Source organism: Dendronephthya gigantea, unplaced genomic scaffold (assembly GCF_004324835.1).
Source record: "Dendronephthya gigantea isolate DGI-Jeju-01 unplaced genomic scaffold, DenGig_1.0 000001F, whole genome shotgun sequence".
NCBI classification, from domain to species: Eukaryota; Metazoa; Cnidaria; class Anthozoa; order Malacalcyonacea; family Nephtheidae; genus Dendronephthya; species Dendronephthya gigantea.
The window spans coordinates 3,276,853-3,292,138 of NW_021163011.1; the positions used below are offsets into that span (position 1 = coordinate 3,276,853).

General features: G+C 36.9%; 1 protein-coding gene across 1 annotated transcript in view; it reads right to left on the reverse strand.

The window, feature by feature from the left end:
• LOC114524290 (dynein heavy chain 12, axonemal-like) overlaps positions 1 to 15,286 on the reverse strand; it is a 40,218-nt gene that overhangs the window by 17,628 nt on the left and 7,304 nt on the right. The window contains exons 10-54 of the mRNA XM_028545449.1: positions 14,870 to 15,079; positions 14,362 to 14,500; positions 13,853 to 13,941; positions 13,544 to 13,722; positions 13,045 to 13,180; positions 12,851 to 12,976; positions 12,373 to 12,458; positions 12,141 to 12,261; positions 11,858 to 12,031; positions 11,239 to 11,412; positions 10,869 to 11,054; positions 10,554 to 10,754; positions 10,385 to 10,438; positions 9,943 to 10,083; positions 9,527 to 9,648; positions 9,282 to 9,444; positions 8,993 to 9,058; positions 8,825 to 8,878; positions 8,533 to 8,583; positions 8,256 to 8,360; positions 7,916 to 8,036; positions 7,656 to 7,785; positions 7,309 to 7,426; positions 6,968 to 7,045; positions 6,800 to 6,892; positions 6,219 to 6,365; positions 5,912 to 6,049; positions 5,210 to 5,461; positions 4,997 to 5,082; positions 4,757 to 4,868; positions 4,287 to 4,505; positions 4,117 to 4,200; positions 3,719 to 3,904; positions 3,433 to 3,552; positions 3,167 to 3,355; positions 2,591 to 2,881; positions 2,431 to 2,495; positions 2,058 to 2,159; positions 1,703 to 1,895; positions 1,385 to 1,447; positions 1,166 to 1,308; positions 895 to 1,048; positions 760 to 816; positions 380 to 501; positions 46 to 238 (exon numbers count right to left, since the gene is read on the reverse strand). Coding sequence (XP_028401250.1) covers positions 46 to 238; positions 380 to 501; positions 760 to 816; positions 895 to 1,048; positions 1,166 to 1,308; positions 1,385 to 1,447; positions 1,703 to 1,895; positions 2,058 to 2,159; positions 2,431 to 2,495; positions 2,591 to 2,881; positions 3,167 to 3,355; positions 3,433 to 3,552; positions 3,719 to 3,904; positions 4,117 to 4,200; positions 4,287 to 4,505; positions 4,757 to 4,868; positions 4,997 to 5,082; positions 5,210 to 5,461; positions 5,912 to 6,049; positions 6,219 to 6,365; positions 6,800 to 6,892; positions 6,968 to 7,045; positions 7,309 to 7,426; positions 7,656 to 7,785; positions 7,916 to 8,036; positions 8,256 to 8,360; positions 8,533 to 8,583; positions 8,825 to 8,878; positions 8,993 to 9,058; positions 9,282 to 9,444; positions 9,527 to 9,648; positions 9,943 to 10,083; positions 10,385 to 10,438; positions 10,554 to 10,754; positions 10,869 to 11,054; positions 11,239 to 11,412; positions 11,858 to 12,031; positions 12,141 to 12,261; positions 12,373 to 12,458; positions 12,851 to 12,976; positions 13,045 to 13,180; positions 13,544 to 13,722; positions 13,853 to 13,941; positions 14,362 to 14,500; positions 14,870 to 15,079 — 6,033 coding nt within the window. The remainder of the gene's footprint in view (positions 1 to 45; positions 239 to 379; positions 502 to 759; positions 817 to 894; positions 1,049 to 1,165; positions 1,309 to 1,384; positions 1,448 to 1,702; positions 1,896 to 2,057; positions 2,160 to 2,430; positions 2,496 to 2,590; positions 2,882 to 3,166; positions 3,356 to 3,432; positions 3,553 to 3,718; positions 3,905 to 4,116; positions 4,201 to 4,286; positions 4,506 to 4,756; positions 4,869 to 4,996; positions 5,083 to 5,209; positions 5,462 to 5,911; positions 6,050 to 6,218; positions 6,366 to 6,799; positions 6,893 to 6,967; positions 7,046 to 7,308; positions 7,427 to 7,655; positions 7,786 to 7,915; positions 8,037 to 8,255; positions 8,361 to 8,532; positions 8,584 to 8,824; positions 8,879 to 8,992; positions 9,059 to 9,281; positions 9,445 to 9,526; positions 9,649 to 9,942; positions 10,084 to 10,384; positions 10,439 to 10,553; positions 10,755 to 10,868; positions 11,055 to 11,238; positions 11,413 to 11,857; positions 12,032 to 12,140; positions 12,262 to 12,372; positions 12,459 to 12,850; positions 12,977 to 13,044; positions 13,181 to 13,543; positions 13,723 to 13,852; positions 13,942 to 14,361; positions 14,501 to 14,869; positions 15,080 to 15,286) is intronic.

Sequence of the window (15,286 nt, forward strand, 5' to 3'; positions counted from 1 at the left end):
GCATGATATGGACATCGTAAAACAAACGATGCAAAAGTAACGCACCTTGATATCTTCCCTCCATTCCGCCATACCGTAACTCTTGGATATTTCAGGTTGGAAAACATGAAAATCTGATATCGCCGCAGCTAACCGTGACAATGATTGTCTACCACTACCACCAACACCAACCAGCAATGCATTACCACCAGCTTGTTTTAATACGCGACTGATTCGAACCAAGTGCTCTAAAACATACCTAGAAAACGATAAATGTATATGAATGAATAACCATGCACGAAGATGCTTGATGTCAATGTCCCAGCTGACGAGTCTCACACAAACATGAACACTAGAGATCGCAAACAAACCAATTCAAGCATTAATTCGTATATCCCACCTGAAGATAACAAGGTTCATTTGAGCTTTATGTAACTGATTGTATTCCTCCAAGTATTGCTCAACAATTTTATAGAGTTCATCCATCGATTGAACCTCTTGGTACAGTCGATCCTCGACCAGCTAAATGAGTAAAGTTGCAGAAAACATGAAATTCCACGCCCTGTTTTAATTTGTTTCTATACAGACGACTGTCAGAATCACATCACAATAGTTGGCAAAGAACATGAGAAAAGCTTGTATGTGCGGATTAACCAAAATAGGGCCCATATATTGCAGTGGTAATTCGCGATTTACTGTCAGAAGGATGCCTGAACGAACGAATTGCCTGAACGAGATTCTTTGCTCTTGCACGGCAGGTATGTACAAAAATATACTCACCAGGTCTGGATTGAGGAAATCACAAAACATCAAACTTCTAACATCATCTTCCGTTATCTGTTAGTGGGAAGCAAAGCCTTTGTATTAGTATTGAGAACATCAGTTTTATGGTATGAGAAAAAATCAGTCACTAACACTCTTGCTGCTTCCAAGGTGCTTAAACATGGCATCAAAATCTTCCTTGAAATGTTCTTTGGTAACTTTCTTCAAAGAGCCATGCAACCAGGCACGGTCTTTGTCGTCGACCAAACGGTCATAAAATACACGATATACTTCATGCACCCATAATCTAAGTCAAACAAAACACGATTAATGTATGTAGAGATATGTAGGTTCCATTGCCCAGTGTCTTTATAAGAAAGTGAAATTTTCCTAGAACGAATGTTATTATTTGTAAACTACTTACCTAATGACTGTCTTTTTATCATCCAATGCCTGTTTCTTGATCAGCAATACTCCCAGAATGACACGGGAAAAATCTCGCAAATTGAAGGTGTAATGGGATTTGGTTGGTGTTGGCAGCAAATTCGTCATAGCTGATTTATAGATCTAAAAACAACACGTTCAATGAGTTATTAACACGCAATGTTGTAAAACACCATGTTCGTAGCTATAATTTGCTTACTTCCATGGTTCCAGAGACAATCTGTGAGCCCAAGGCATAGACGTCGTTCGGAAATTCATTGTTCTGTATTAAAAACATGTAAGATGATTGGCCAAGATTTTTAAAACATACATCGAAACGACAAAGTTACAATTTATGTTATTCATGTAGAATTATACCATTATTACCACTGTATACTGTAGCATCCATGATATCACATCATCTATCTACTGCACCATCATGATATCTTTCTACTCTAACATGACATCCAACTGCCCTACCATGATATCCTATATATTGTACAATACCATGGTATCCTTCTGAACTACCATAATATACCTTGAAATAGAAGCTGACAATACTGGAAAATATTCTTGTCATTGTATCATCGTTGAACTTCGCGACAGACACGATATTAAAATGACGGACAAATCTTGGAGTGATAGGATTTCGACCGCCGCCAGGTGGACCCAAGGCACAGATGAACTGAAGGTCAACTAAACTAATTTTTGACGTATCTTTTTTGTCGTACCTGGAAATCAAACAAAACCAATTTATGGACTATAAACAAATAAGCAACTACCGGCACAGTTGCCAAAAAGAACGTGGAAAATACACTCTTTCAGATGCTATTGTCCAGTTTGATATAGATAATTCTCATGCAATTGTTAAGTGTATAACAGTGTTTTCATACCAATTGCCATGATCCAAGTACTGTCTGAGCAGCTCAATAGGGGGCTGGGCACCATAGATTTCCAAAGCAGGCATGTTTAGGTCATCCACAAAAATGATAAATCTAAAAATTCATCAGGAGAACGTAGGTTGAACCATAGCCAACTTTACCCAAATAGAAATCGATTAAGTGTTAAGAACCATTATAGCTTTGAAAAACGTTAATTTTATAATGACAACGGGCACTGAAGAAAACATTTTTTCAAAAAAATATAAGATCAACGGACTCATTTCACATCAAGTGAAATTCATATAGCGATACTTGGCAAAAATTGCCTTATTTTGAACATCTGTAAAAAAGATTTCGTGATACATTCAGTAGCATTTCCTCTTACTTCTTTCCTAGCGACGGCCCAAAGACGCCTTTTCTTCTTTTGTCGAGTTTTGACATTATGATGTCCTTAATTCAAAAAGATTAATCAAATCAATGATGAACAACCATTTATTAGATAGCATACTGCATTTGGAAATGGCTAAATGGGAATTAGGACAAACCTGAGTCTGACCGGCACTTGTTTGTGCTGAAAAGTTAAGAAATGCTGGAATAAACTCGTTCTTGTCCAGTTCATTCATGAGCTTGTCCTTGATGTAAACACTCTTTCCCGTGCCTGTAGGTCCAACTAACATAACTGGTTTGTTGTGTCGGATTAGAATATCCATAAGAAACTTATAACGAGCTGTATCCATAGTTGGTACAATGATATCGCTGATCTTTGTTCCTTTTCCCCCAAGATTGCTCGACTTTATAGTTTTCGTCCAGTGGATCCAATTTCCACGACCTTTTGCCTAAAAATTCGAAAATCTTGATTTTAACAACAGATGGGGTATACCCTGGTGTACAAGGTCCCCTAAACAGAATAGCTGTGTCTCGCGGTAAGTCATTGTTGATATATGTATACCAAGATTTATTTCGAAATCTCATTCTTTAACGCATAGATCAATATGAGAATGCATTATTTATGCATAGGGGTGCATGTCTTTCTCTTGCGGATTGCTTCACGTCGCTTTTCAAAAACTATTGCAATTGGAAAACGGATAATACACATCAGAGCACATGACTATGCCAATTACCTCAAACAAGAAGTCGTAAACCAGACCATCAGTCGGAAAAGCGTTATCAATCTTTCCAATGGAGGTGGGAATGGGATGTTTCTCATCTTTGCCAGTCAATATTTCACGTAGGAATGTGTCGAACTTAACACGGCTGTCAGTATCGATGCTTGCACCAATTGACCACACCAAAGAGAAGAGGAATGAGTTCTGAAACGTACGTATAAAGAAAATATAGATTAATGTAAATACAACATGAATAAATATAATTTCGTTGCAGAACTTACAACCAGCCAGAGTTTTAAGTGTTTACTATCTGCTTCTTTCTCTGTGGCAAGTTTCATCATGATTTCCACAAGGTTCATCAGCGAATGAGTAAGGTTGCTATCTGATGTTGGAAGATATTCCTAGAAAAATATAATAATAGCTCATATAAACTCGATTTCTGGGAACTGATCTATTTTGCAGGTTCAGACAAGTTTCACTGGGGTATTAGAAAATACATGCATGGTACACGGCTGTGACGCTCTTAGAACAGACCAAACTCTGCGGTCATAATATCTCATACTGTACCTTGCACTGTTTCCTGACAAATGTCAGACAAGGTGGAACAATCCATTGAAAAAGAGCATCCACCACCTTGATGAAATCTTTACCGTACGATTCAGGTAATGTATTGAGCCAAGATTTCAATATCGGATCCCAGCCCAATGCTGCAGGCTCGAGGTAAATCATTCCACAACGACTTACGGTGGCAGGCTGAAAGACAATGTGTTCATTAGAGACTTTATCTCTGAAATAACTCAATATATGAAAATGACTTTCACATTTTCATTTAGAAAATAAAAGCTGGGAAAGTTGTTTATTTATATTGACAAGCATACGATTTTCTTTCGACCGATCGACGAGAAACCCAATTCCAATCTGTGACCCAAACCTAATCCGATTCCGAGGTTAATTGATTTGCTTACCGAAGCTTGCGATAAATCACGACACTCAAAAATGAGGCTCATCACATTTGACAACTGAATGATCTCACCGCTCATCAAACACAGCTAAAAGAAGATGAATAGTGCAGTGCATATTAGAAATGCATGGCTTCGTGGAAATATCACGATAAGGTAATCTGAAATGCAATCACCTTTTTATTGTCGTCCAATACGGTGTTCATGCTTTCAATCCATAGCGTATCAATTGGTCCATCAAAGATAACCCACTTGCGAATATCTGATTGATCTGATGCGTACTCTCGAAATGTGTTAGCAACAACACCATCTGTCCATTCGTGTGAGACAGGGTCAAATTGACCGAAGAGCTGTCCCATTGTTATAGACTTGGGATTAATAACACGGGTCCACACCTAAAATACACAGTACATAAAACACGATCATTTACCCCGTCCAGCACGCACATTGCTATCAATTCAGTTGGATCAAGACCCTGCTCTAAATATAGCGAAAGCTAGAAAAGCAAAAGTTCTGGTTGAATAATTTCACAGAATTCTTCTTCTCGCACTATAGGTGGTAGATTGCCGTTATCAAATTTGGTTGTTATACTGTTCCCATGAGAACAAAATCACAAAGAGCATTTTCCATGCAGACGCTTATATACCTTATTAATATTCTCATCTCCATGCCCTCGCTCGGTCATAAGAGTCAAAGTTTGAGCGAGAACATTAAGCACTTTAGTCTTCCCAGCGAAGGGGTCTCCAACCAACATGAAACTGTAAACAAAAGGAACACGTTTTACTTAATTAAACTTGTAACATAATGTGCTAGTTTAGGCAACAAATATAATAAATTATAAGACGCTGTTTCTTCGCAAAAGATACAAGTAAAAGGGAATATTTACCCGTGCCGAACAACCATCATTTCGTATGTTTGAATTAATTTTTCAGTGAAAAAGTTTACTGTTTGAAGATTCTCCTTTTCACAAACCTAAAATGTAAAATGTTCAAAATTTATCCATAGAGAATTCCAATTATATACTTATACACGGTATTTCATTTAGTAGGTCACATAAAGACAAGATGAAATAACAAGCCACTACAATATTCATAGTTACCTCGGCAACAGTTTCGAGAAACAGGGCATAATCAGCTTTAGGCAGGTCAATTCCAGGAAACAGATCTGAGATAATTCCTTGAAACAACGGGATGTCGTGTGACAAGAATTTGGGTAAATTGACATCAATTATAGAACGCAGTAGCAAAACATTTTCATTCTCGTTTGGAAATTTCAGTTTGAGATTACCAGCAGCAGCCAAGACTGCTTTCACTGCACGCATACCATAGTCGTAATGGAATTGAGAAGATAACTAAATAATAATACAGAAAGAACGTTAATGATAGTTGCACGATATCTCAAACAAGGCATGGTATAGATATTATATCAGTGGGAATATTATATGGAAGCACCATGTTGGTAGAAAATATTTAGAATGTTACTATGCTAGAATATGCTAAAATGCATTAGGGTGAAACGTAAAAATTAACCCCCAAAAGGCAAAGATTTCGTCTACATTTCATTCTTGGTTTAAGGTCCTATTATAAAGCTCGTGTACACATTCTTATGCCTATACAAATCTTATTCTTATTATGTACAGAGGATATTGTGGATATTTTCTTATCAAGACGATCGTATTATAGAAAGCACCTATAAAGAACTATATGATAAAGACCGTTGAGAAAGGTAATCAGCCTCAATCATACATGCATGCATGCATCGTCCATACACAGCATCACTACTTTATTATACAGAATCTAACCTGTTCTGAACATAATTTATATGTGGTGACGATCTTAACAGACAGATTCCTGGCATCAACAAAACCGTACGAATATAACATGATTTCACCAATAAGCGCGTAATCTGGCACCATCATTGCAACTGTACGGAACAAAACCTATACAAAAAAGTGATTCGTATCATGGTAAAAGCGTATTACCTGCAATGGTCATAATAACTTCATTTTTACAATCATTGACACAGCAAAATCTCCACTACAGTACGCTGATGTCTTATGTAGCTATTTTCATCTTATTTCATATATACATATAGATAGTGATCTTTACCTTCAAGTTGTCAGGCAGTTCTGATCTTCCAGCGTAACCTGGATTCATAGTGATTGCAACAAAGCAATTGGAGTTTAAATTCAGCTCAGTCCCTTCGAAAATAAATCGGTCTTGATGGGCAGCTATTGCTCGCTGGATACAAAGAATCTAACAAAAAACCCATACGAATTCATATGAATACAGAAAATGCCTAAAATGATTAACTGTGAAATTTTGACTGAAACATTTTTTTTATTTCGTCACCAAAGAGCTAACACTAGTGATGCCAGCGAAATCACCATTAATGAAATAAAGGTACGTTTGGAAAACTATCGCCTGTATTTAATCTATGATAGTGTTCTCACCAGGCTGAAGGATTGATTTTTAGTTTTCAACTGAATATCACATGCACCCTTGATTAAGGGACAGCTGGGACATTAACGCCCGAAAGGGTTTGTCAGTCAAAATGGTGGATAAGTGTGAGTGACGTTTTATAATATGCATGCGCGTAAGCAAGATTTGAACTTATAGTAGAGATTTATATTTAGTTTTTTTCGAACAAGACATTATAACTTTAATTGCAAATGTCTTTTGAAACTCACTTGTTGAGCGACAACAGAAAGAACCTCAAGTTCGATCCGATTAAATTCATCAAAACATGCCCAAGCTCCGCAAGATGCCAGGCCTTTGAAAAACTAAAAAACAGAAAACTTATAGAGAAGCATGCCAAGAATAAAAAACCATGACATGATGGATTCATTTTTACGAACCTTTCCCATTTGAAGATAATCCAAGCCATCTGAGCAGTTGAAAACAACACATTGTATAGCAAGCGCTTTTGCAAGATCCTAAACAAACAACAAGGCCCTCTTTTATTTCATTGGTAACTCCATCTATTATCAATAACTTACAGTAATTTCACATTTAACCACACAAAAAACGTTTTAACTGCAATCTTAACGGAATGTACTTTCTAATTGACACACATCGATAAACTGCCTTATATTATTATTTGAGTGGACTGTAGAGTGATCAATGAATATCACGGGTAAACATTTGTTGTACTTATTATATGTTATTTGGTGGTAAGCAATTATAACAACATACGTACCTTGGTAGTTTCAGTTTTTCCAGTTCCTGCAGGTCCCTCCGGGGCACCGCCAAGATTTAAATGAAATGCACCAACCAATGTTCGATAGCAACGATCAGTAAGAGGCGTGATTACCAATCTACAAGACGTCATTCACCTTATCAACAATCACTTGGCACTCCATGCATTAGGTCAAAGTCATGAAAATTAAATACGCGTTTCAAACAAAAGACGAAAATCTTTCAATAGTACAAACATGCGTAATGAAATAATATAAATAAGTATATTAGGTAAGATTTGCGTTTCCAATTTGAATAAAGCGTGTTTGACTATCTGTACGTATGTTAATTGATATAATAAATACATACCTGCCAGAATTTCCAAGATATTCATAACCATAATTAACAGTTGCGTTGATAATCCTCACAAGACAATCATCTTTCTCCCAGTAATAACGAAGCTGGGACAGCCAATCAAAATCATTCTCCCGAGAAACACCTAAAACAGCACTTTTGTTAGAAATATTAAAAACGAAGATTACAATTGGAGTTATGAGGGCATGAGTTACGATACTGAGAGATTACGATTGTTGCCAGGGTAACGCACGTTTACTGCAGCTATGCCATACCTTTTTCCACCATATCCTCTACAACATCTCTTGCATGAACATCAATCGTCACTAAAGCTCCAAGAGTCGTTCTGTTCTGCTTTGAAAGTTTTCCTCGAACGAGACTGACAATATCCTCAAGCTATAAAAAAGAGAAAAAGGAGGTAACAGCCGGCCAGTTCTGCTCTACCAAGGTATCGTAACGACATGTAGCTCATTCCTTTGTTTCAAAATAATTAGTTATAACCGAGTGGCCTAGAAACAATGATATACGGCTAAGATACGGTTGAAGTGGAAACAGATGAAGACATGCATAAATTCAAAAGCATGAAATAGATTCAACAAAGTCATATTTTCTAACCTGTTTCGTTAATTTTTGATGGTATTCCTTTAAGCCATTTGGCCCACTTCGTATAGCTTCGTGAACCTCAGAGGTCCAATATATTTGGCTAACACAAATAACCACCTGGATGAACGCAGTAAAGTCATTTTACGATAAAACAAACTCGTACCCACTCATACCTAGAGCATCCCTTATGTATACCCTCCCGAATTCGCCCACCCTGGGTTAATCATCATTGCGCACTCGTCTGCAATGCTCGGACGAAAAAGTACCCATTTATGGCGACATACATTACCTGTCCTGGCCATTCGGTTACCCAATGTTTTCGTTCCTCAATTGCATAAGACTAAAGAAATCAAAAACTAAAGTCACCAACAGCACTGGCGTGACTGACAATGATGTTTAGTCAATTGTGATTAGCTTCCTTTCTCTTCATCACCAGGGATACATTTTTTTACCAGGTTGGTTGAAAATGTGGAAATTTAGGGGGAAAAAGATCAAAATTGTATACAGCTATAGTAGCTAAATAACAAAGCAAACCACAACAAACTACTGCATGCATGAGAGGCGAAATACAGTATACCTACCTGCACGGACTTCTCAATAATATCCCTGATGCTTATTAACATAATATCTTGAACCTAGGAAACAAATAATTCAAAAAACTTGCTGAATACTTAACTATATAGTTGTCGCAACATCAATTTTATTCCCAAGCATTTTCATAAAAATGACTCATTTAAAATAACTCAAACCTGTAACAACCATTTCTCCACTGCTCCTCGGGCTTCTGAAGTTGAAATTGTTTCACTGAACGGAACCTAGCAAAAACGAAAAGCACAATGTCGGTGAAAAATCATACAGTCGGGGTGTCTGAGTTATGCGACGGCACATTTTTAAGGAAGAGAAACAGTGATTAGAGTCTTCCGTTAATTCCAAACAGTTCCCATAATAGTGTCCTCCCCCAAAAAATTCTTCAAATTCTTTTGCATTCTTTTTTAAGTTCCACTCATTCCCAAGTCGTAGGGATTCAGTTTGCCGTACCTTCTCTCCTTCACTGCTGAACATGTGTGTAATATCCAGGTTTTCTTTAAACTGTAGTTTTGCCATTCCTTCAAAACACTTTTTCAGATGTGGTTGCACTCGATATGGATCTTTTGTTTCAGACAATATTTCAAGCATCTCATCATTAGAGAGAAAGAAAAACCTGAGAAAATTAAACAACGACGTTTAACTTTAGTTATATTGACCAACGAACTGATGATTATAACTAGTAACATATAATTTACCTTGAGAAGAAGAGACGTTTCTTCTCCAAATAAGCATTGAGACCTTTGTTAATTTGATCAAGCAAATTGTTGCTGTCTACTAGTCTATCGAACATTCCAGGCATTGAAGTTGCTGATAAAACCTAAAAATTTCGAAAAAGAAATCTTGTATTGAGTAACTAACCCATCTATCTCACTGGAACACGCAGTGTCACACCCTTCAGGATAATACGCCACTTAAATTACTGAGCCTCAATATTGGCTAAAGCTCTACGTATATGTAGCTGAGGAGTTCCATTTTACGTGAAAGTGTACTTAATGGAATGAACTCGTTGAAACACAGTGCAGTGTTTCTACTACAACAAGCTATTCGGCCTATAACTCTAGGTGTGTTGATCAATATTCTTCCAAATCAATAAACACAGAAAAAGACTTACTTTTGGATCCCTGACAACAAACTTCATTATGTCTTTCCAGTTTCTGTCTACGGTTTGGAACTTGCGACCTTCTTCTGGCATTTGTTGCATAATATCTTCAGAACTAAAGATCGGTTCCAGGTACAACCACTGAGCTTGGACCTATTGCGAGAGTGTGCACAATACAGTCAACCAACGAATCAAAGTTTCTTTAACAAATTAACTTATGACGGTAAATACTTTAAATATATCTATGTAGAAATTGTCGCTGTACTAATTGAAGTTCTATTCGCTTAACGGCCAAGGGGAAACCATATAATTATAATATACCTAGTAAAACCGTTGATGGGGTCATGCAGTGATGACGTAGCCTATCAAAGTAGTCCGAGTTTTTGGTGAACTGATCAAATGGTGTAACATGTATTTCTGTCATATGTACTTGACTTCACAAAACAATTTCTACCTTCAGCCATTCATCGATAATTTCCTGCATCTTCAATAACCGCTCCTCCCAAGTCTAAAAATACAACCGCGACAATGGTTCAAGCTAATGCTTCGCCAGTATACGACAAGCGAGTGCTGTCGTACAACAAAAGATACAGACAAGGTTATAAAGCTTTTATTTATCGTACCTTGATCTCCGCCTCAAATGGTTTGATAAAAGGCGATCCTCTCATGGTTTGTGTTTTCACAATTTGATCATCCAATGTTGTCTGTATCTCATCAACTGCAGCAAGAATATGAACTCCTGTGTCTCTGTATTGTGTTGTGTTGAATATGATCTCATCCCAATCATCCACCATCTTCTGCATCGCTTTCTCCAACGAAAATTCCTAAAAATTCCATAAACGAGCACTGTAGTTCAATACAACAGAGGAGGCAAAGCCAGTTCCGCAGGTAATTGTCCCTCAACCTCGATTTGAATCAAAACTATGATGAATCATTACCTTACTGGCAGCAACACTAATGGCCTCAAATTCCGTCATATAGGGACCCAAGTTAAACTTCAAGAACTTTCTTAAAGTACTGCCAGAATCTGGAGTGATATCAAAACCAATGATATCGGACATTTGCTTCCAGTGACGTGGTCTTATACCATGATTACACAATGTTGTGATAACTGGAATATTCTCCTGTAGAGAAAAACAAAATAAAATATAAGTACCGATTATACTGTACCTTCTCCGTAAATCAGCGCAATTTGTATTTGTATACACCTGCACACCTTAATTCGCTGAAAACTCGTATAATAAAACTTCGTTATATTTTTATCTTCGTTATTACATTTAATCATACACTACATGCAATGAATAGTACCTTAAAGTCTTGTATTTGATCTCGAATACTGTTGACAACTTTCAAAGCGGATGATTCTTCTGTTTTTTCTTCTTCTTTCGAGTCACGTACTCTGGATTTCTTATCCTTCTCCTCCTTCTTTTTTGACGTGAAAAGTTTCGCAATCTTGTACATTTCACGAGCGTATTCCTCAGTCTAGTCACGAGAGAGAAATAGAGAAAATATGGATTCAACTTCGTTTAATTATGAGGACACACAACTACAAAAACTACTAGTTACACACAATTTTTGTTTCATTCTATATAGATGATTAAGGTCAATTTGGTCCCACGATGATGAACTTTATGTGAAACTGTCTAACTATAAAATTTATTGTGAACCTTAAAAATTGAATTATTATAATATCGTTGGTATTTATTACATTAATTATTATCGTTGGTATTATATTAGCATCAAATGTGGTATAACAACTGCCTACAATAGACAAAGACACTTCTCGACGTTTCGTCCTGACGTAAGTTGTTTGAAGACTACGCTGCCACGCTGCTCCCTGGTTATATATTGGTATTATATTATATTAATTATTATCGTTGGTATTATATTATATTAACATAGAATACAGTCATATCGACAGACTCACCTCCGCCTCAATATTCTCTGGTTCCAGCTCCATGAAATCTCCATCCATCCATTTCTTTTCGGCTCTTTGCCATTTCAAGACTGTAGAGAATAACTTCATGTATGGATCGATACTGTGCTGGATTACCTCGAGCTGTGGGTAAGTTGTCTGTTCCCATTTGAACAGTTCTTCTTCCTGCTCGCGAGAAAGAGGATTGCTTGCACGCAAAGTAACATAAAAAAAAGATATCTAAATGGTCAAAAGATGTTAGCATTTCAAGCCTGCATGCGTAAATATATAGCACCTCGTTAATGAAGGTGATTGAATCAGTACAATCAACAAGTTTCCTTTGCACTGCTTGAACATCTTTTACATATTGCATCATCATGTCCAAATCACCGTACTCGCTGAATTCATCTACACGCCTACAAAAATAATGTATGCAGCTCAGTAATGTATAAACATTAAAGCTCAGAAAACACGTTTCATACTGTGAACAACAAAAGAATGAAGGATAAGTTGATTTGCCTACTTACCTCTCTAGTTTGTCCAATTCCAACATAACCTTCTCTCGTTTCTCGGTTAAAGCATTTTCTCCTCTTTTTTGTGACTCTGCGACAATCTAAAGAAATGCAGGTGTTGACCCTCTACAGTAGCTATATACCCATGCGCCAATGTAATTCTATGGTCTATACGTATAGTACAGCAAACAACACAAACGATAGCTTCAACAATTTACGATTTTAACGAGTAGTGTGTATAGTATTGGTAGCTCATTTTAATGAAGGAAATTTCACACAAAACTTAGGTTGGCCAACTAACAAGCACGAGCAAGTAAACAAAAGTGGAAATGAAAAATTTATAGGAAAACTTGGTCATCATAGTTATATAGTGTGCTAACAATATAACACTAGTGCATCTGGGAAAAGGGTCGATGGAGTCTAGTCTCAATATACGCTGTACTTGAATAAACTTGAGTTTGCTCTATCATGTATAGTTATACTGATAATATACCTCGTCATTTTGATCAAAAACGGGCCCAATTTCTTTAGGCCAATTCAGCACTACGCAATTCAATGTTATATCTTCCTGGGTAAAATTGTATGATTCCAATAAGTAGGACAGTCTACTTTGCGATTCCTGAAACAAAAAAAGTCCAGTTCAGATACATTGAACGAGTTTATTTAAAACATTTTTAGTCCACTTGCCTTTATCTGCTCATTTAGTTTAACCAATCCAGTTGTTTTTGCATCTTTGATAAATTTCATCATGTCAGTCATTTCCTTGGTGTCCTCGGGCACCTTTAATGCCCGTTGTTTTATATCTTCAAATTCTTTGCATATGCTAAAAAAACACCAGAAAGCTCTAAAACTCATGCATTTACGAATCTACAAAATGCAGTCAGGCCTTGGGATTGCCTAACTTTTTAGTTCAATGGTTAGGCCTTGGGATTACCGAAAAACGAGCGGTAAAAACAAATACAAATACACCTCCGAAATTTGTATGTTTATATGGAACATACAGAAAATTGGAACACAGAGGTGACTGATTTTCAAAGGATTTCTTAAGAATGCCTGTTCAAGAAGCTGGTCGTAGAACAATTTTTTAAGGCTTGTTAAAAAAATAAAGAGCTTTGAAAACAGTTGTGCATGCACGCATTAGTCACAGCAACAATATATGTCAGTACATGTGATGAGGTTTTATTACCTTATATTCTCGTTTCTATGATCCGTTGCTAGTCGGGTTAGCAACTGTTCAGCGAAACTGTGAGATTTCGACGCTAATCCTCTTTTCAGATCGTCACAATCCAGCTCCACCATGTCGAAGGAAGCAATATTCGGCAACATCGATACTTGACGAGCAAGACTACGATATACTTGAATCTCCTGAAAGAGAACATCTTAACATTCGATGACACGAAACCAATGCCATGACATCAGGGTCTGGGGGGGGGGGGGTGCTGGGATTCGCAATTTTCCAAGGTTCCAATATAAAATATGGTGTCATTTTACTAACATGTGTGTACTCCTCAAACGTGTGGTCTTCGTCAAGGAATTTTTCCACACTTGCTTTTGCTTCTCCGGACACAAGCATCTTAAATTCGTCTAAAATAGAAACAAACAAAAACAAATGAAGAATATTCTCGAAAAGATTAAGCGGTATGTATTTACATCTTGTGGTACCTTTCAAAACCGCCTACAGAAACGATGTATTTATCCTAAACTCTCATCTCATATTTTTTGTAAACAGCTGAGGTTGCGTTTAGTGGTCATATCATAGACGTGAAGTTGCAGATAGACTAAATTCATTGCATTTAACATGGTAGAATCCAAATTCCGATTTCCCACAATATCATGAGATATAACGTTTATAATTTTCGTTTTTAGGGCGTAGCGTGCAAGATGTTAATCTTATAGAAAACGTCACTTTCTGAACCAAACCTTTCTTATTTCAACCTGGGATTGCAGTAAATGCTTGGTATAATCATAGGTTGTTGCTTTCGAGCCCAAGAGATGATAACTTACCAAATCTCGATAAATATTCTATTGGTTGCTCGAGATGTCTTTTCACTGCTTCTGCTAAGAACTTCTTGCAATCTCCAAGAACAACTTCATCGACCCTAGCATCAATTGGCGTGGTGGTATTGCTACCAGACAACCAAGACTAACAAAGAAGAAATAATGTTCACATCTATTCATAACAACAATAACGTAGAGAGTAAATTGGAATAACTTGTACAGTGGTTGTACATTAGAATGCAGTGATGTCAGGACTTCAAAAATTAGAAGAAATTTCCCGCAACATGGCCACTACTATGGATCAAGGGAATAGACCATACTCATGTCACAAATTTGTTATTCTTTTCAAAAGTTCTATATGCAATAACTTGTGGAAGCCTTGCTTAAATTCTCTAGTATAAGACTACTTATTGCAACTACGGCTGAATTTGAAGCTTATACCATATAACGGAGTAGTGTATGGAACTATGTGCATAAAGACAGCTTCAAAAAGAGCATTCATAATATATAATACCTGAACTGTAGGCACACTTTGCATAGTGTTTGCAACGGAATCGACGACATTGAAGACTACTGCTTGAACGTCACTCAAGACCGGATAAAATTGCATATTGTCATCGTCGTCCAGAATAAGCTCAAGTTTGAATTTCGGCAATTGATCCTCGTGCTTCTCATCAAATAAAGCAACCCAGGCTTTGATTGTTCGAATAAGAATTTCTTTTAACTGCAAGGATTAAACAAAAATAAAATGCAGGTACAGTACTATATGCAGTACTATTATATTGTATGTAGCTACTGTGTAACGAATGTACTACATGATGCTAATGTATGCTATCCTGTTTCAGAAGGAGTATACGCATAAAAAAAGATTTTCACTGAGATGTTCAGGATGAAGTTTTTTATCTACATAATAAAGCTCCTTCTCGAAAAA